Source organism: Lepidothrix coronata, unplaced genomic scaffold (assembly GCF_001604755.1).
Source record: "Lepidothrix coronata isolate B3197 unplaced genomic scaffold, Lepidothrix_coronata-1.0 Scaffold103, whole genome shotgun sequence".
Lineage (NCBI taxonomy): Eukaryota > Metazoa > Chordata > Aves > Passeriformes > Pipridae > Lepidothrix > Lepidothrix coronata.
Genome location: NW_016690283.1, coordinates 2,147,573 through 2,168,274, shown reverse-complemented (window position 1 = coordinate 2,168,274; position 20,702 = coordinate 2,147,573). Strand labels below are relative to the sequence as shown.

Sequence of the window (20,702 nt, the reverse complement as noted above, 5' to 3'; positions counted from 1 at the left end):
GAGGAGATGGGGTTTGTGGAAGGATCTGTCTGTTCTGAGGACTTGTCTTGCTTTGTACCCTTATTTAAAAGCCCTTCTCTGTTCATTCTCTCATTGCTTTGCTCTGTCATGCTGGAGAGGTGAAGAAGCAGTTTGTAGCCTTGTGTTAAGCTGAGAGAGCTGAAGAAAGTAGTAGTATGTTGAGAATAGGGCCAAATGAAAATCTTTACATTGGGGTCTCGAAGATATATTTGGGCTTAGGTATGCTGATATAAATTGATTGCTTAAGTTTTGAACCTAAAACTGATCTAAATCCAGAAATTACCCCTTTTTTCCTAAACTTAGTTTGGTGAAAAATGGTCAGACCGCATGAGACAAGTCTCAGAAGTATTTAAAGAATAGTTAAATATCCGAAGGTTTCAGATATTATGGACTTACTTTTTTTTTTATAGAATACCTTATGAAAATTTAGGATGGTCATATCTGAACTTGCTGCCTTGGTCTAGTTTGCTGAATCCCATTTCCAGCCTAGCCCAATCAGATGTGTTCTTTATCCTTAAGCCAAGTTGCTTGAAATAATTTATGAATTCAAATATAAGTCACAGGACCAAATTCTCCATGCCCACACAGTGGGTAACGATGCTGAAATTTTTCAGACTGGGCTGGGTTGTAATTTAGAGCAGAACTTGAGTCTCAGTGTCTTGGTTGACATTTTACTAAGTAGCTGATCAACCTTGGGAAATTTAGTTGCATCTGCACATTAACTCACTGCATTCTGCAGAGGCTTTAGGAGTGACATGTTTGTAAATAAATCTGTCTGTATTGTGTATAGCATAAACCGCATGCTGAACGCAGTATTGTCTTGCTGTCTTTTAATCCACTTTTTGCCTGTCCCTTGGTCTGCCCTCATAATCAAGGATCGAGATCAGCTAATCCTGCTGGTGGTAAGAAATGTTTTCCCTTTCTTGCTTTCTCATGTTATTTCCTTCACATTTTTTAACTGCTAAGCTTTTAGTGTCCCTCATTCTCTCCTAACCGTGAGACTTAAAAAGCATTTTCTTAAAGTCATAAGTCAAAATGTGTATGGCAGGTGACTTTGCTTTCTCCCAGTAATCAAACATGCTAAGCATATGTTCTGCACATTGAAGCACTTTCACTGCTGCAGCTTAAACCCCAGGTGCTAAATTCTTTTTCCAGTTACTTCAGTGCAACCCTGCTGACATCAGTGAGATCGCAGCAGTGTACCTGAGAAGAGTCTTGGTTTTAGGTTGTGGTGCTCTGTGTAAGACTGGCATCTGTCACTTTGGGGGTGGGGAGAATGGAGCCAGCACCACACACAGTATTGGAGTATATTTAATTGATTCAGAATGGCTTTGATTGAGAAATTGGAGGGGACGAGTAAGTGTATAATACATGTGTTATGGCATTGTCCATGAGACTAATAGAATTGCATATCTTCTTAAATTAAGAAAGGAGAACAGTCTTTAACTCTTGCTAGTACTAATAGTATCTGGAAATGAAATTTTTGTGAGATGCATAGGTACTTTTCAGAGAGAAACCAACATGAGTATCAATTCAAAATGTGAGCTTGCCTGAGTATGTTCTTGCAACCTTTTCAAGTATACTTTTCCTGGATGTTTTAGCAAATAAATTGAATGTCAGGAATGGTAATGGCAACAGCAGATTTTCAGGGACTCTATATACCTGAAGAAGCAAAAAAAAAAATAAAAATAGTCTTGAATCTATTACTCTTAGAGTATTACTTCTTTATGATTACCTTTAAGCTAGCATTACTTAATTTTCAAACAACTTAGCAAATGAAGACCCAGAGGGGAAAAAAAGAAATTATCAGTCATCTCACTGAATTAGAAAGCAAAAGTGTTTCAGGTAGAGATATCTACTGCAGCTGGAATGTAAATATGTAAATTAATCTTGGTTAGTAGACTCTCTTGCAGACAACAAGGCTTAGAAGAAATGTAAACTTGCTATGGACTATTCAAACAGAGAAGAAAAGATAAAACAGGCCAACTATTTGACTTGCTAAAAATTTTCTTCATCTGAAAAATTAATAGCTTAGATTTAACCAACCAGACCTAAGTAAGCCATCATCTCTACAAATGTGACAGGCTCACGTGGTTTACCCTTATTGTGCTGATCTCTTCAGATGTGATGGGGTTTTTATATTGGTTGGATTTTGTTTGTTTTTTTTTTTTTTTATTTTCCTTCACTGAATTATTGTAGGAAAGTAATGCCACCACCGCAGTGTAGAATGAAGATGCCTGAGCTCCTTTGCAGCAGGTGACCTGTGCCAGAAGCCAGCAGCTGCAGCACAGCTCTCCACACAGGCTCGTTGGTGTTGCTTTGTGAGGAGTAGAAGCAGCCTGTGAATTCCGTATTGCTGCAACAGGGCTGTCCTGGCACCTCCACAAGCTCTCATAAAGCCAACTGGGGTGTTCAAATGCAGCAATGTCTGGGCTTGATCCCCAGTGCGAAGCACAGCTCATAGAGGCAGGGTTGCTGATGTCCGTGTTTATTGTCCATGGGCTTTCCTCGGTCTTCCTTGCAAGCCCATAGGGAACACTCCCTTTAGTTTGTTGAGTGATTTGGATCAAATTTTTATATAGAGGTGATTGTGTTCCAGTTTTGCCGTCAGTGTGCTTAAAATCTTGGGGGGTTTTAATTGTTTTGCCCTTATTTCTGGTTCTCTTCTAGCTGGTAGCCGGTCTAGTTCTCCGGGTAAGCTCTTAGGAAGCTCCTATGGTGGCCTGAGCGGCGGAACATCCAGAGTCCAACCAGTGCCATCATCTTCAGAGAAGCGCAGCAAGATTCCTCGGAGCCAGGGATGCAGTCGAGAGACGAGTCCCAACAGAATAGGACTAGGTAAGAACAGTCACTGCAGTGACATGCTGACCAGCATGCTTGAAGGAGGGTCCTTCCTGTTGACTAGTAAACTGTTTATGTTACTGTTATTCTTCTGAATTTTTCATCTGACAAGTTAATGTGATTGTGGTTTATTGGAGAGTAATTTTAATTTTCCAGGTTGAGGTATACTTTCAAAGTAAGCCTAAAGATGTCATGATGTATCTTCTGTTTGAAATTCAACGTGAGTGATGTTATTAGATCAGACGGCAAAAACAGTTGTCGTGAATAACCATCACAGCAGAAAGACCTCATTTGGTATCAACGTCTCAGTCCTAAAATGAGTTGAGCAATCTTTACAGTCAGTTGGAATCAAAGGCAAAAAGCACCTTCTTGGATTATCTGAGAAGTTTTGCAGCTTAAATGGTTTGCTTCTCTCATCCTTAATATCTTGGAGCCACATTCTTAGACGATGTTTTAGACTTCTGCTTTAATTGTTCTGCTTTCAATATTCTTGTCTCAGTGACTGTTATGTAAATATTCTGTAATAGTTTCAATTTTCAAATTTTATCAGCAGATTCATTTTTTTTAGGTCAGGTGAGTAAACATCATATATAAAACTTCCATGTATCTGAAGTGAGGTGAAAAGGTATTCAATGTGCTGTCTGAACATTTTCATTTTTTAATAGAAATTGTTTTATAAGTTTGAAACTAATGTAAAAGAAGAACACTTTAAATGATACTGATGCTAAATTATTTTTATCTCCAAAGACTTTTCTAGTAAGTTGAAATTGATTGAAATTAAAGCCTTACTGTTGGCAGTTAAATTTATAACTGTTGTCTTAGCAAATGTATTTTACATTTAGGCTACCTTTTTATTTAGAGTAGATTGTTAATAGAGAAATATCTTATTCATTCTTCTAGTATACTGAAATAATTTTAAAGCACCTCAGTGCATGTGCCATTATGATTCATAAAAAATACTTCATGTTCATTGTGATTGCTTTTCCAAATTCAGTGTTCTTCTCATGTCTGATCTATTTTATTGCCTCTGTATGAATTCATTGTGCTTTTCTGTTCGCTGCTTTTAAAATGTGAAGTGCCTCCCAAATACTGGAGATAATTGTTCTGCTATCACTCTGTAGGAGAGCGGTGGTTTTTAGGAGGAAGCAAAGAATGATGGATAGTACCATCACCCATGCTTAAGCTGATCATCACGTTTATGTGGTTTGATTTGAAACAGTCTTGAGCATCTGAAGGGAAATTGCCTTGTGTAAAAATCCTCACTCTTGGGTTGCCTGCTTTCAGGTACATTACGGAGCCTTGAATTCTTTTGAAAGAGTAATTTGTATCTCATTTCTCTGGTGTGCTCCCTGAGAAGACAGTCAGTGCTTGTTCTTTGAGAGTGGGAGAGAGCTCTGACATGTATCAAATGTGTGGCTTACACCTGCCCTCCCTGGGTTGATGGCCACAGCCTGTTCTTTTTGGGCTGTTAGGGGAACAGGCGTGTCTGACACTCATGTTGCCTTTACTGCTCAGTTGCAGAAATTCTGTATTTTTATTGAATCTTGAAAATGGTGATATTGGCTTGGATAGCTTCTGCGCTGTCAGCTATATATCATTATTCCATTGTATTTATTACTTTATAGCATAGTAGCTAACAGTATTTTATGCTTTCTTATTATGTTGCTTCAGTCTCTCTATTTTGTTGATATTTTATTTTGTTTGTTCATTTCATTAAATAGACTCCCACTCACCTTGGTTTTCAATACAGGAACCATCCACTGGAGTTTTTCAGGCCCTCCTGGGGCAGTAGCAAGCTAATAGAGCCTTTCCATGTGGATGCCTGTTAACATCAGTAAATTGATGCTAGCTTAGATTTCCATGATGACCACAGGTATCCATGAATAATGTTCCTTCTGTGTGCTGGAAACCTTGAAGAAGTTGTTTTCAAAGAGGCACATTTGGTGTGCCAAGGTCCTGCATGGTCACCTGTATAGCCCTGCTTATGACACTTCAGTTTTAAGCTTACCTTTGCTATCTCCTCAGTGAGTTTTACTAGTGGTGATAGTTGGGGAAGGAGGAGTATAGTCCACTTAATCTTGAGCTTTTCTTTGGGTCCCTTGAAGGAGATAGTCTCCTCAAAAAGGCGATGTCCATTTCCCATGGATTGAAAGTTATCTGCCTGAAGTTAATTCTGTTGGATGCTCAGCAGATCATGTGGCACAGCTGGATCTGAAAGGAGTGAGAGATTCAAGTTTGTCGTTCTCCAAAAAGTGGAACAGGCACAGCTGGCTATCAGTTTCCTGCAACATCACTCTCTCTGGTTATGCTATGAGCATTTATTGGAAAGCTGAAGGCAGTTCTTGACTTGCTTCTACAGGGTGTATCCCACTGCAGAGCTTTCCTTTGGCTGTTTTGGCAGCATTTCAGACTTTAAAATGCTGGTATTGATTTAAAGAAAGCCTCTGCTGATTTTCAGTCTCCACTTAAGAATCATTAAAATTCACACCCTGATGAAATACAAGTTTCTTCCAAGTGGTAGATTGGTAAACAGGGGCAGTATCATGTTCTGCTAGTGATATTTACATTTGTTGTGTTCCACTGGTGTGTTTTAGTAATGATGTGAGCCATGTCTAAGTGCTGTGACTTTCCAGATGAAGTTGGTAAAACTTAGATGTACAGTACACATTAGAAAGTTTGAATATTATTAAAAACAACGCAGCCTTGTCCTGTCCTAGGCTCTCTCACAGCAGAGCTGGCTGTGGGCACACTGTCTGCTTTCATTCTGATTACTCCTTTTAATCCATTTTGCTACTCATTTACTTGATTTCTGTCCAACTTTTGGGGGTTGAGAATTCTCAAATTGAGACTTGTGTCTGTCGTCTCTGCTGCCTGCAGTACAGAGACAGGCTGTCACAGTATGAGAGACTTCTCTAAATTACAACACTGCTGGCAGTGTCTAAAGGAAATACTCTGAGCAGCTGATACACAACCTTCTCTACACAGCACAGTATTAAAAATGTGAGGCAGGTGTCTGGGAGTCCACAACAGACTCATCTTTCAGTTCTTTTCTATCCATTCTTTTTTTCCTTTCTTCTGTGTTTGTATCCAGTAACATGCAACCCTTTTGTTTGACCACTACTCATGAAGTAACCAGTGTTTGGTTTAGGGTGCTCTGTTTGTACAGTCAGTATTGTGCTACATGTGTAGCATTGTCCTACTAGTCTGTTCTCATGCAGTTAGAGCACATTTTCTTCATACTTCATGCTGCTGCTGTTAGCTGTTATGGAAGGAGAATGTATTGTGTGCATCCATTAATTTTTTTAATCATTCACATCTCTCCCTCTCTTAAGAGCCTTTACAGTTTTTAGTAGGGTTGTATTATAGAAATGGCTGGCAGATCTTCTCTGCTTAAGAGAAATGACTGCTTGTGCAAACTTGATGTGAAGGCTGCCATTATTTACATCTAAGCATGAGACCCAAGAATGAGAAATTTTCTTCTATAGAGTCTGCAATTTCAAGCAAGTATTGTGTGTAAGACTTTAGTGTGTTACTTTTACGTGTAGTTTACCCGTCAGCTTTTTTCCTTGTACATCTGAGGTGAGATTATTGTACTCATGGACCCTAGTTTCATCCAGTTCTTATAATTTAGTCTGTCTTATTTAAGACCATTTAGCTCACTCAGAACCATTAGACATTATGGTGATCTAATCATCTTGGTTAATAGCTCATCTTGTATTGTCTGACATCAAAGGTCAACCATCAGAACCATTAATTCAGCTGAGAGATATGAACTGGGTTTTGCAAAACTGGAAGGGATTTGACAAACCAAGAATCTGGCAGAAGTTTCTATTTGAATTAAAAAACCCAAATATGAAGGTTTCTATTTTGTTCTGTACTGTTTTGCTTGAAGGATACTAACACACCCAATGTATATGAGACCACAGAAACACTGTAGAGGAACTTCATTAGCTTGAGTCTAGGCGTATAAGTTCTCTGTAAAAACCAACATTTATAAGAATATATATATATATTCTGAAGCATGCAAATGGCATTTTTTAAATAAAAACAGGGATACTGTCAAATTATTAGCGTGTTCATATTACGCATATGTACCTCTGCTGTGTTGTCATCAAAGCTGGCAGATTAGGATTTACTTTGTGCATGAGAAAATTCTTTAATGGCTTTTCTTGAACACTTAAAATATGCTACTGCCTTTTCAAAACAGCAAAGGAAATCTCTCTTGTCATTAAATTCTTCAGGGTAAACTCCTGAAAATTAACCGCTGTTCTTTTCCCTAAGAAAATATTGTGTTCTTTATCAGGTATAAAGCTTACTAAATACCTTTCTGCAAACATCTTTCAAACATGTAGGATTTCAAACATCTGCAAACATAAAGAGTTTTGTCAAAGTAAAGAGTATAGTTTAAAGCTCCCCTTCAGTGTGCATACATCTTGATCTATGTGCATGTAAAACTATAAATATAAGCTTTTAGAAAATGCCTGAGGAGCAAGAAGTTAGCTTCTGTTAAATATCTGAAGCTCTGCTACTGCTCTCTTCAAATTCAAATCACTTTTTAACCTGTCTTTCAGGTATTCAGGTTCTAAATGCTTTTTCCCAGTACCTTTCATTAGACAAAGATATTTCTGCAAGTCTGTACAGTACACCTTTTTTTTCCTTAGGATATTTGTTCATGACAAAATTATCCTTGTGAAAGGCAAATCTATGTAGAAATAGCATATAGGTATTATGATTACTTAAAAAAATTTTCATCTACTATTTTGTTCCAGAAGGATGTTTATCTTAATAATTAAGGAAGAAATATTCCAGAAGGGTTTCTTTCAGCCTCATCTGCTTTGCAACAGTAGAGCTCCCCTAAATGATTGAAGATTGCTGCTCTACTTGAATAACAAAACTTGGATTGCTTAAGACAAAAACAGACTGTCAGCCAGACATTAATGCTCCTCAAATTTCACATCACAAACACCGCTCAGCATGTGAGGTAGTTGGTTTGTAAAGAGCCTGAGCAGGCTGCTGCAGATTGTAATTACTAATGTAATAATTACCGTAACTAACAGAAATGTGACTTGACTTTGAGCTTTCTGTCCTCATTAAACTTGTTCACCTTCTCTGAAACTCTCCATGCTGCATGCTAGCACGGAGCAGTCGTATCCCCCGACCCAGCATGAGTCAGGGGTGCAGTCGTGATACCAGCCGTGAGAGCAGTCGAGATACAAGCCCTGCTCGGGGCTTTCCTCCACTTGGTGAGTACATGTAGGCATTGGAGCTTTAAGGGTCAATATTCTTTTGCCTTTTTCCCTTGTTGTGGTTGCCCTTTCAAGACACTGCTAGGTGGAATGAGCTCTTTCCTGTCCTCTGGATTCCTCACACTCCCCCTTTCCAACCCTGTTTTTTCCCCCTCTGTTTTCTTCTGCATGCTTCAATTCTGGTTTTAAATGTTTCACCGTTAGCAGGGAAATAGTTTAGTTTCATAAAATCAGCTTGTACGGGGCTGCTGTGCTTCGCTTTACAACACTGATGAAAATCTATGGGAGGGCAAACCTGGATCTTCTAGGTCACAGTGAAATAGTTGGTAGCATCGTAGTCTGTTCTTGAGTGACTCTAATTATTCACAATCTGACTTTCTTACAGCTAGATACAGTTACAGTATATAATTTCTATATTAAATCCTCAAATGGAGATAGCAGCTCTCTTTTTGTAGAGGTTTTACAGAACATTGTTAATCATCAGTTTAGTTGCACATGCCATTTTAGTAGGAAACTTTATCAAGCAGCTTAAAATTGTGGAAAGACTGAGGTTTTAAAGGAGCATCGTTGAAGTGCAGCTTAAGTGTACAGTACAAATAGAGAATCTCATTAGTTACCACATGCAGAAGTTTTTCTGCACAAATGCTGAATACAGCAAGACAGTTAATGTTTCTGATCAAATACCATGTCATATATTCAACCAAAAACATTACTTGTATCAAAGACCTGTCATCTCAGACATGAAATATGGTTGATCTCCAGGCCCTCTTTGTTTATATAGTAATTTAACGAAGAATGGTGTTACAGGATCTATTTTGCACATAGTGACAAAATGAAGAATACGATACAGTGTGTAAGTGGAACACAGCACAAGTTAATTTTGGAGAGGCTTCTGGGTTCAAAGACTTCATTATATTGAGTTTTAAAATAATCTATTTTCTTTATCTCTAATATCAATTTTTGGTGAAAAATGGGAGGAGTTCAACTTTGCATTCATAACTTGGTTCATAGCTCTTTAAGATAAATGGATGAACTTTTTTTTGATTGAATGAAGTTGATTTGATACTAGAGCTATAAAAAGACAGTTGATACACAACTGTAACTCAGTTTTATAGTTAACTTGCCTAGCTTCAAGTTTGGATGAGCCTTTTTTCCTCCAGCCAAAATGTATAAGCAGGCTGGATTTCAGGGTAACTCATTAGTGTTCTGTGTCACTGTGCTGTGGTTTTTTATTTTATTGAAAATATAGTAGTTGAAATATTATCTTGAGCCCTTGTTCTGAAAAATAAATGCAGTGTACCAGAATCAGGGTTGGTTGAGCTTTGTATGCCTTCACCAGTTCTGAGTCTGACTCCTACACTGACTATAAAATTTTAGTTACAGATGTGTGTTACACTGTTTGTTACATTTATTGTGGGAAGAGGGTCATCTCATTTTAACTCACATTTTTTAATTACCTGAAGATTAATGCATTTCTAGAAATATATTGTTATTGGGTCATAAAGGTTACATGGGGAGGAAATACCGATGTAACAACAGTAAATCAATGTAGTTGTTATCCTATTGCCTTTTCCTTGTATTTTCATTGAAATGATTTGAACTTGAACATATTCATGAACTTGTTAATTGTGTTGTGGATAATTCATGTCAGAGAAATTTATATCTGTCAGTTTAAGCCAAAACAATATGGTTCTATTACAGTATTTTTAGAACCCAGTTAATCTTGCAATAATGCAAAGATAATATAATCCTACTGTGCGTGGTCTGGTTTTGCTTATAAAGATTAACTTGTATATTCGTGAATTATACTTTAAGTAGCTATATGTATAGACAGGATTCTTGCATTTGAGAGGTATTATGGTCAGTGTCAAGCTCAACATCCTGACCTTGCGAATTGCCCTTGTTTTTGGGCTGCTGTGTAGGTTTGCATGTCTGTGCATCAAGAGTCTTGCTTCCTATGTTAGTAAATACCAGTTAAGAGTCAGTCTATGCTCAACCTGTTTGCAGAGATGTGGGTTTTTTTGGTTTGGTTTTTTTTTTTTTTTTTTTTGTTATTCTTGTTTCTCCATGAGCCCTAATCTTGCAGTGGCATCCACAGGGGCACAGTGAATGACTTGGGAGAAAGCAATTGCATGCTGAGAACCTTAATTGTGAGGTTCAGTCCATAATCCTGCACTGACCCTGCAAATCTTTCATGAGTTTACTTATGATGTCAGTGGGATTGTTCTCTTGAATAAATGCATGTGTTCTCCATAGTCAAAGACCACATTGCATATTCTGTATAGCTTTTAGTGAAGCTTTCACAGTTGAAAAAACTACAAATTTTATTTTTCCCATTTTGCTGATTTCTACTTTGTAATATTAGTATTTGTGTTTATGAATTCCTTGCCTTAGAAAGAAGACTTAGAGTTTTTCTTCTGCACGTGTATGTACATAATTGACAAAGCCTGTTTGTATTAGAAGGTGATTTTGGTTTATTTTTTCAGTTTCTTGACAGTACTAGTTATGATGTTAAAGCAACAAGGCCTTCAGTGAGTCTGTGGTGATGAATTGCTCAAATGAACAATCAGTTTCTTGGGTCAGTTGCTTTGAGCTGGTGAGCATGTCATTGCTAGACATAGGGAAAACTTCCTTAGAAAAACTGAATTTATGTAATTTGGAAATGACCAGGCCAGTTTTGCATTTGCTTTCATTAAGAACTCATTTGTATGCAGAATCCAAGAACTGAAAACCTCTCCAAAGGCGTTTTGTGACTGATGTGCTGCTAACAACTGGGAATTGAAGTGGGAGCTATATTTGGTTTAGGCTCCTCTGCTACTGCGTGTGCTCCATTGCTATTAACAATTTGTATACATGTGTAATTCTAGATAGGTTTGCAATGTGCATATTCTCGTTATCTGTGCATGTTCATACTGAGGTTCAAGAAACATGTATACAAAATTTGTTAAAAGCAAGACACCTTTGGCAGTAGCAACACCTGCAATATGTGTGTACGTGTGTTTTCTTGGAAAAGAAACCCAACCCCAGGACTGATACACAGTGGTTGGTGACCTCCCTGTATGACTCTTTCTACTTATGTGGTTATGCCTTCTCTTTGTTAACGTTTCTTTATGCATAGGCTAGAATGTTGTAGAAAAATACCTGCAAGCACAATTCGTAACCATTCATCATGGCTTCACTTTGGGGTTTAGATCAGACACATCTAAATCCTTCTCTGTAGTTATGTGCTCCACGTTCTCGTTGATGGCCGTCTTCCAGGCCTGTGGGTCTGGAACGTGACTGATGTGCACTGGGGGGAATTTGCTGAGCTGCACCCAGTTTGGGACTGTCACAAATGAGTTGTGTCATGCATTGTGTTTATGGTCACGAGGGGAAGGGGGGGAAGCTACAGACGGAGGCGTTGCTGTGGGGCTTGCACTGTATCTGTTATGCATTCATATACAGCCTCATTTCCCCGTCACTATGAAACACCTTTACCGGTAGTGGTCACACGCATCCCCTCTGGATTGTGGCATTTTCTGTCTCGGGTTCAATGTGTGTTAATCCTGTGGGTGTTGCCATTCCTTCTACTTGCAGCTTCTCGACGTCATTCCAGGTCCACTAGTGCTCTCTCCACTGCTGATTCTGTTGGGCAGTCAGGTGAACAAGCGCTAACTGCATGAATCCGCTTCTTATACGTAGTCTTGTTTTACACCATCTTAACATTTGCCATCGTATGCATCAGCCAGCACTTGGCATGTGCTTCTCACCGCTGCGGGGCTTTCTGTTCTGGTTTTGTTCAACGTGGCTTTTTGTTTTGAATTTCATTTATTGGATGTTTTTAATTTTATGTATTTTAGGAGCAATGTGAACAGTGTTTAAACAAAGGGTGATCCAGGGCTTACTTAATTTTCCTGTAAATTGGCTCAGTTGTGCAGCATGGGCCTAGAATTGGATCCCATCCCCCAAATGGGTTTCATCCCATTTATTATTAAATATTCTGGACTACTGTTTCTGTTAATGAAAGTTCTTTGGGATCCTCTCCAAAATACACAAGAGCAACAAAAATTAAGCACCTGAGGAGCTTTCAGAATCAACTTTGAAGTATAACACATGCTGATCTGCCCTTCCTATAATTCTGAAGGCCTTGTCCAAAGTACATGGAAGTTGTTGAAAAAACCCCAAAATTATTCCCTTTTTACTGGGCTTTGCATCAGGCAACTGATGCTCACATATAATGAGAAAAATCTGCAGTTGCTTCTTTCTCACTTCTGTGCTGGATTCTTATGGAGAACCTATAACTCCCTTTGAAATCAGGATATTTCACTGGGAGTCTTAAAAAGAGTTGAACAAGTGCTGCTGGCTTTGGGACAATAGAGACTTAATTATGGGGACAAAGGTGATGTAGAAAATGAGGCCTTCAATGTTTTCTTGGAGGCTAAAATTGCATAAGGAACTTGTGATACTGAAAGTTATTTAATTATACCCCTTCAGGAAGGGAGTGAAAAATACTCTGTTTCTCATGAGTCTAGTTAAATGGCTGTCACTTAATTAAAGCTCTCAAAACATTTCCATTATCAGGTTACTCAACAGACATGATGCAAACTGATTTAACTGGCATTTTTCAAATAACAATTTGAATTTGTATTTAACCAAAGTAATTTAAAATATTTAAAATAGCTTGATTGTAATACAGATTTAAGCTTTGTTTGCATTCAGCTTCCTGTGATAGTCACTTCATGCTTGGCTCCGGTGGTTTGGTACAAAGAATAATCAAATTTTTTATGGTTACCTGTGTCCTACAGAAGGCCAAAATCTTCTGAAAAATGACAAAAAAGGGTCAAAAGTGGTGATTGCAAATTTTCACCAAGTTTGGAACAAGTATAATGAATCTAGCCAGGGAGACAAAGGAATGTGGCCAGAGCATATTCTGCTTATTTCTCGCCCAGTAACGTTGGGCTTGCCTGTACTTGTTATTCCTGGAGCCAGATGTGTTCCCAGCCCCATGTTAGAGATATGCTGAGATCTCTCCTAAGGTCTTACTTCTCCACTCAGATATGGCAACAACGTCTTGGGGAGAAACCCAGAGTAACTTGGGTGTTATGAATTTAAAGATCACTGAAAAAATTAGTTCAGAAAATTCCTGATAGCCATGGAGATAGATAGAAGCCAGCATGCCACACTGCACTTAACGTGTAAGAAAAGCTCAATTTTTTTTTTCTTTATGCTGGGTATTTAAACTGATCTACAATTGAATTACTTTGTCATTTTGTTCTTCATTTAATAAAAAAGCCAAAATAACTATCTACCCTTTTCTAATGTAATACTAAATTTATGTGAAAATAAATGACTGGTATTTTTGATGCTGTGTAATTTCAAAAGCTAAAACCAAATTCTGATCTCAGTAACACTTGAGCAATGTCATTGAGTTGGGTTTAAATATAAAACTGAGTTCAAGACTTCTCTCAACATTTACAGCCCTCGTATTGTACCAGATATTATGTGCACTTAGGAAAATCCTTGTCTTCTGTACATCTTTGTAGTGTATATCTCTGTAGTTGTGACTTTAGTTTCAATCAGACCTAACACATTGTTGTCTCCTCTGTGCTTCTGTTAAGAGTGCACAGATCTTTCTATTTTAGGGATAAAGCACTATTTCACCTAAATATTTGAAGTGATTCTTCAACTCAAGTGCATTAAAAAAGGGGATAGTAATAACACATACAACTTTTATTTCTTTGTGAAATGTCATGATTTGATTACTTTTTTGGCAGTAGTTCTAAGAAATTTGTTTATTTTTTTTCCCTTGTAATGTGTTTTGTAGAAAATGTGCTTTTGTTGTAAATCAGAAATGTCTTGTCTGGGTACATAACTCTAGGAAACAGTAAATTTTGGTAGATAACACTTCTGTTTGAAATAAATACTAGTCTGCAGGGGTTCTTTTTTCTTCTCCAAATACTTTGGATATAAAATTTTTCCCTGTTTCCTTTCAGTAGCTTAATCTCTGATACATTCGAATAAAGCTTTGGAATTAGGACAGTAGACTGGCAAACTTCAATCTCTGATTTAAATTATGCATGTCAGTGTGAGCTAATTCCTTAAAAGATATTTCAGTGCAGAAGGTTCTTAAAGAAGAAAGAAATGAAATTTTGTGATAAGCGCAGTATTTTCCAAAAAAATACATTAAGCTGCTGAATACCACATTTGACCTCAGTTTTCTGTAAATCCACAATATAGCTGGGCAATTTGATGAGCAGTATTTTTCCATTGTTAAATTAAATATAGATGAACTATTAAAAGACCTGTGTGACTTGATCCCTCTCTCCTGCTGCCTGATGGCTGCCTCCAGTGTGGATCAGCTGAAGGTCTATTAAATGGGCTCGTGCAAGTTGATTCTGAATTTGCTGGCAAAACTCTTATTGGCATGTGTGGGTGCAGGGGAGAGGTGTGTAACCAATGTCCCTGGAGGGATGTTCTGAGTCCTTGATGAGCAAAAACAAACCCATATGGAAACAAAAACTCAGAATGTAAAAAACCAGTGTTCCTGCTTATGGACTGAAGCCAGGATCCCAGTAATCTGGTGTCTGATCTGCCCCCACCTAGAAGGACTAGGCTGCCAGAGCCTGGCCTGTGGTACTCAAGTCAGTGATTCTGTCATATCCCTGCTAGCCTTCCTTTTTGAATTTGGCTTTTGCTAAAGAAACTAATTCAATAACTTTTTTTGGTAGACTTGACAAATTATAAAGTAAACTAATTAATGTTAGGAGCATAAATGGCATTTTAGACTCAATCCCTGTTGCTTTGGATGCCTTCGAGAACTTTGCCATCAAATTCAAAGGGAAAAAGATGATCCTGTGTGCTCAAAAGATCAGTTTTGATATAGAGCTTTGGCATTTAAACTATTTCTTAAGAACAGTACTAAACCAAAAATTGCAGTCACTTCACAAGTAAATAATAAACTTTATACTGTGAGGGCATAGGGGAATATTGTACTGGTTAATCAAGCCTTGAGACATAAAATAGGCATAAATACTAGTCTCACATCCTTGCCTGAGAAAAGGCTGCAGGATGGATGAGAGCTTGGGTATTAACATGTTCTGACACCAGGCATGGTTCTGTCTCTCTGAAGTTAATGAGAAGCTTTCTCTTGATTTCTGAGAGTGCCAGATTGGGATGGGCATGTCTGCCTCTGACATTAAAATAAAGCTTTGAAACAGCTGTGTTAAAAGAAACATAAAATAGATACCCTGCTTCCCAGTTTAAAATAAATAAATACAGAGTTGCCCCGAGGACCCGAAATTGTCTCTAACACCCAACAAACAATAGTTTATTTCTTACCTTAATGACAAACTCTCTGGAGCTCTGGGTAAAAGGGCGTTTAAAGGAAAAGCACTGTGAGTTCCCAGAGCCTGTGGGGAGAGCCACTTGGGCACCTGATTAGGATTCCAAGTGAATGTGAGTTCATTTAACAATCTCTTTCAATGTTGTCTTTTGTGCAGACCGGTTTGGACTCGGACAGCCAGGCAGGATGCCTGCTTCTGTGAATGCCATGCGAGTCCTGAGCACCAGCACAGATCTGGAGGCTGCTGTGGCCGATGCACTGGTAAGAGGAAAAATACAAAATGCTTCCAACACCGGAAAGTGGCTTAAAGTTACCTGTACGTATGTTCTCCTCTTTCTAAATAGCTTTGTTCTGATTGTGCCAGTGTCTGATACTGTAGAGTTAGTTACCTTTTGCTGTTTTGTCTTCGGCTATATTGGCAGCAGTATATTTTTCCCTATTTCGTGTTAGTTCTCTGCAGTTGTTATCAGACAGACTGCTGTGGCTTGGTGCTAGAGCTGCAGGATGGGTTGGATCAGCTGTTTGTCTTTCACTTGGCTGTCAGAGGATGTTTACGGCACCGTGAGGGTGCTCATCACTCATGGGGTTGGAGATTTCCATCAATCCCATTACCTGCATAAAGACTTTGTCAGAAAAAGAATGTCCTCTGTTAGAGTCAATTCCTGATCTGGTTTCAGCAATAACTGAGAATTTCACAAGTTCCTGCCCCGTGTTTATTTGCACCTGGATAGATACTCAGTTAGCTCATAACCTGGCTTGCATGGAATTGGTACCATCTCATGCAGTTAAGTTGTATTTGTCTAATTTGCTGCTAGTACTTTCAAACATTCACTGCTTTTCCCAGTAAATTTATTGTCATTCTTAAAAATTTCATTGTCCTGTATAATCTTACTCAACTGTGGTAGCTCTTGACTAGAACCCAAAAAGTGCCTTCTGCTCTTCAGAAGGCAAGTGTTAAGCTTTTGGATTTACCTCAAGTATTTGGGTGAGAGAGGATGTGTAGAAGCAGGAGAAATTACTGTATAGCATTAGCTGGGTACCAGTGGGTCTTCTTAAGCTCCAGGTCTGAACTGAGGGAAAGATTTCCTGGTGTATCTTGAGACAGATATCTCAGAATCTATCTCAGGTTGTCTTTAAGGAGGATGAACCATCCCCAGTGTTTGTGGTGGATGGCCTTTCTCCATTTCCTAGTTCACTTTCCCTAAGGATGGCTAACGTGTTCCTTTTGTATCTGATTATCACCCAGCTCATGTCACCTATTAGAGTACTCTTAGAAAAATGGCCCTTTTTACAAAATTTACCTTTCAAAACAAAAAAAGTATTTCTGAATACTAGAAAGGTAAGATAGTATATAATGGATGGCACTGTTGCATTTAGTGGGCTGAATCATTAGTGAACATTCCCATTACCAAATACAACAAACAACATGTGAGACAGTTCTGCTCTCAGCACCTCAAATTTGCCACCAGAGCAGTTCAGAGTATAATTACAGGCAATGGTTTGCCTGTGTTAATGAAATCAGGCTTTATCCTTGCATGTGAACAGCTGCTGAATAAAGGTTTTGTGAGGGAGAAGAGTCACAGTGTTTCAATTGACTGCTGAGCACTGAGATTTTTTGGGTGTGACTTAATCTTCAGTTAGACTTACAGAGTTCCCTTTTAAGTATCTCATAAATTAAATAACATTGTACTGCAATGTTAAAATCTTGAAGGGTTGAACACTTTAAAAGGGAAATACTTAAGTCTAGTTGGAAACCAGGTGGTGCTGCTGACTGTTGATCAGTCTGAATTTGTATGACTTTAGGGGATGCAATGCAATGTTGCTGTCCCCTTCTTTCCCACCAGCCCAATTTGCTCTTTTTCTTGGTTGCCTTCTCACAACAGGCGATTTACAAGCCCTGTGCAGGCTCCTTTTGAGAATAATGTGATGCCAGCTTTTACCCAGTAGCCTTGTTTTCAGAGGAGTTTTCTTTTACATGTAGTAGAAAATGAAAAGAACTTCTCCAAAGGTGGCTTGAGCCAAATTCTCCATTTAAACAAAACACAGTGGGTCATTTTGTGACCTCTACTCCCTCTGTACAAATCCCATTGGATCCACTGCTTCTGTTTGAGCTGGACTTGGCCTAAACCCTACAGTGGCTGTACTGGGAATCAGTGCTCAGATCTGTCAGAAGACCTCAAAGGGTGATGGAAACTTCGCTGTTAAGTGAGGCCTTTAAGCCAGGCGTGCCAGCCAGGGGGTCTTAAAAGAAACTAATCTTCAAAAAAGTGTGGCGTAAGAACTGTGGGTTGAAAGAGAACTTGGCAAGTGAAGTTGATAAAATGTGCTGTACTGTAGATAGTGGCTTCCTCACATCAGAATTTCTTTGTAAGACCCTAAAACGAAATACTACTAATTATATGTGGGGAAAGAAATCATCACCAAAACCTCTGGTATCTTTCGGTGCAGAGTTTCTGAAAAGTAAGCAAAGAGGTGCTATATATAGATCTGTTCCTAAAAAAGAGATATTCTCACTTCCAAGCTCCCCTATGGAAACTTTAGGCAATACGAGTAGTGCAACAGTTAGGAGATATTCAGGCGTTATTATACCCACTTTTATTTTGCGTAAACTGTATTTTTTTTTAATTTGCTAAGACACATTTGCTATACGTTTTTGTTGCATAAACAAACCCTACATAAGCTTCTGACATAATTCTCTATGCTTTTTCCCACCCTTCAATATTTTCCTGCCTACAGCTGTTAGGAGACTCCAGGAGCAAGGTACTAGTGCTTTCTTGACTTTTTATTTCTACTTTCCAACTCTCCCCACCCTGTTGCTAATGCCCATGATACTGCACTTGAGTTAATTTCTATGCTTCAATCCTTCAGTCCTAGTGGAAGCAAAACTCTGCTGGCTTCACAAGTCTAAGAACTGCAGGACTGGACACTGGAAGGAGTTCTGTAGCAAACACTTCAGAATATAGATGATCTGTTTTTGATATATTGTCCTATCAACCTGTTCTGTTAAGGTTCATTTGACAGTTTATTTTGCTGCCATAATTATTCTAATACTCCTTCTGGAAGTGTCAAGGTTGTCAAAAATGTATGTAAGAGAATTAGGTCCTCTAATGCTGTGCTATGGAAATGAGTGGGATTTGAGTACTCAATTCCCTTGGCAGCCTCTGGAAAAATCCTAGCCCAAACTAACAGAGAAATTGCCATCTCCTGTATCCAGTGCATTTCTAGAGTCACTTCATTATCAATATCAAAGTGACTGTGCATGCCAGCACAGATTTTTTCAGCTCTTTCTTCCTTATCTTCTTTTTTTTTTTTTTTTTGAAGTAGAGGTTATGTCATCATAGCATCTGTAACAATGGAACTGACCATTATTGCCAATAAAACAACATTTAATTTCATTACCTGTAACTAATTCGACTGGGCATAAATATCTTGCTTTCCTGCGGGGGAAGGCAGGCCCTACTCCCTTTAGTCACTCGAATAGTCTCGTTGAAATCAGTGGGATCTATCTTACTCTACTGTGAGAGGTAAGCAGGCAGTGCATGGTGACGTCTTTAAAACACGTATGTCACTATAACAGTAGTATTAATCTTCCTTTTAGTGATTACAAATAGAATGCTTTTCTTTTGGCATTAATGTAACTATATATAACCTGGTAAGTCTGAGTTTCCCCTTTTCCAGAAAAAGCCAGTGAGAAGAAGATATGAACCCTATGGGATGTACTCTGATGACGATGCCAACAGCGACGCATCAAGCGCTTGCTCGGAGCGCTCCTATGGCTCCAGGAATGGGGGCATTCCACACTACCTGCGACAGACAGAAGATGTGGCTGAGGTCCTGAACCACTGTGCCAGCTCCAACTGGTCTGAAAGGAAGGAAGGGCTCATAGGTCTTCAGAATTTACTGAAAAGCCAGCGGACACTGAGGTGACCTTCATGGTTTTATGGTGTCAGTAGTTCATGAGTAGGCATGGCTATAGTGAGAAGTCAGTAATATGTACCTGTTGTATGGAGACAGGTAGTATCTTTTATGGCTGTGAAGGCTTTGTCTTCATAATGTGGGATTCTGTTAACCTTTGGAAAAATTTCTGCTATGTCATCAGTATAATTTCTGTTAAATTGTGGCAGTAATGTAGGAAGGGCTCAGGTAAGCATGCTGTCTTCTCTTCGCCTTCCTCTGTCTCATGAAGACCTCCAGTGGTAGGTGCTTGGAGCAGCACAGTGAGGTTTCCCACAATGATGGTGTTGTAAACATACTCAAAGGGTGGTACCATTTTTACCTTATTCTGTTTGAACCTTCAATATTTTTTTCCACAGCAATTTCGTTGGCAAAGCAAACATTGCACTTACCCTAAAATGAGTCAGGGTGTGTGTGTGTTTCAGAGCTGAGATCAGACAGTGCTGACGTTGGATATACTTTGACTCTTTATGGAGGCTGTAATTATAGATCTTGTTTATAACTCTTGAAAAAACTTCTATCAGAAACTTGTGTCCTGTAAATTTAAGTGTATAATGTAGAGTGAAGATTCTTAGGGCAAGGAATTAGGTGTACCAACTCTGAAACTTTACTTATGGTAGGAGAGACAGACCTTTTTTTATTGTTACAAACCACAAAAAACCCTTCAAACAGCTTTGACAAGTCACACTTGAGAAGAAGTCTTCTGATTATCCAGTAGTTATGTGGAAACTCCCTATAGACCACAGGTCATGGTAACTAGACAACTGATTCTCAGGCCATAGCCTTTTCATCCTTAGTTTATGGTGAAAGTATTTGAAACAAGCTGTTTATCTCTTGGCTCCTTTGAAGATAACATTCACAAATAGCTGTGACAATTTTATTTTCCTGTTATGAGTAGTATGTTAAATTATGGCCAAGTTTATAAGTGGTTGTTGCAGGATTTATAGCCTACTTATTTGGATTTGTGCAAGTGTTTCCATTTTAAAAGGGCTTCACACTGGCTGAAAATATTTGATTGTTCATATTAACAGTCTGAATGAAAATGTACTGAGAGCAGGCCTTGAAAAGTTGTTTTCTTGCCATCATAAAAATATTCTAGCACTTCACGATATGATACAGTCCTTAAATGGGAAGTGCTACAGGTTTTTAGAATGAGTAGTTAGTCTCTAGATCAGAGATGCTTTTTGATGTGGTCTGTTTCTGAGTCTCTTAATACTACCCACACGTGTGCTGTCTTTTTTCTTTCTCTTTAATAAACTGTTTGGAAAAACTGTGGCACCTCATATACTTGTATGAGAAAGTTGGGTGAGACTTTGATT

General features: G+C 38.5%; 1 protein-coding gene across 18 annotated transcripts in view; it reads left to right on the top strand.

Moving 5' to 3' along the window:
• The window catches only part of CLASP1 (cytoplasmic linker associated protein 1), a 175,830-nt gene that overhangs the window by 105,163 nt on the left and 49,965 nt on the right, over window positions 1-20,702 (top strand). For 7 of the 18 annotated variants that reach the window (XM_017823514.1, XM_017823516.1, XM_017823525.1 and 4 more), the window contains 6 exons: window positions 897-923; window positions 2,692-2,859; window positions 7,998-8,105; window positions 15,587-15,690; window positions 18,166-18,189; window positions 19,108-19,352. In XM_017823514.1, coding sequence (XP_017679003.1) covers window positions 897-923; window positions 2,692-2,859; window positions 7,998-8,105; window positions 15,587-15,690; window positions 18,166-18,189; window positions 19,108-19,352 — 676 coding nt within the window. The remainder of the gene's footprint in view (window positions 1-896; window positions 924-2,691; window positions 2,860-7,997; window positions 8,106-15,586; window positions 15,691-18,165; window positions 18,190-19,107; window positions 19,353-20,702) is intronic. The other 11 variants (XM_017823524.1, XM_017823519.1, XM_017823517.1 and 8 more) reach the window with 7 other exon arrangements.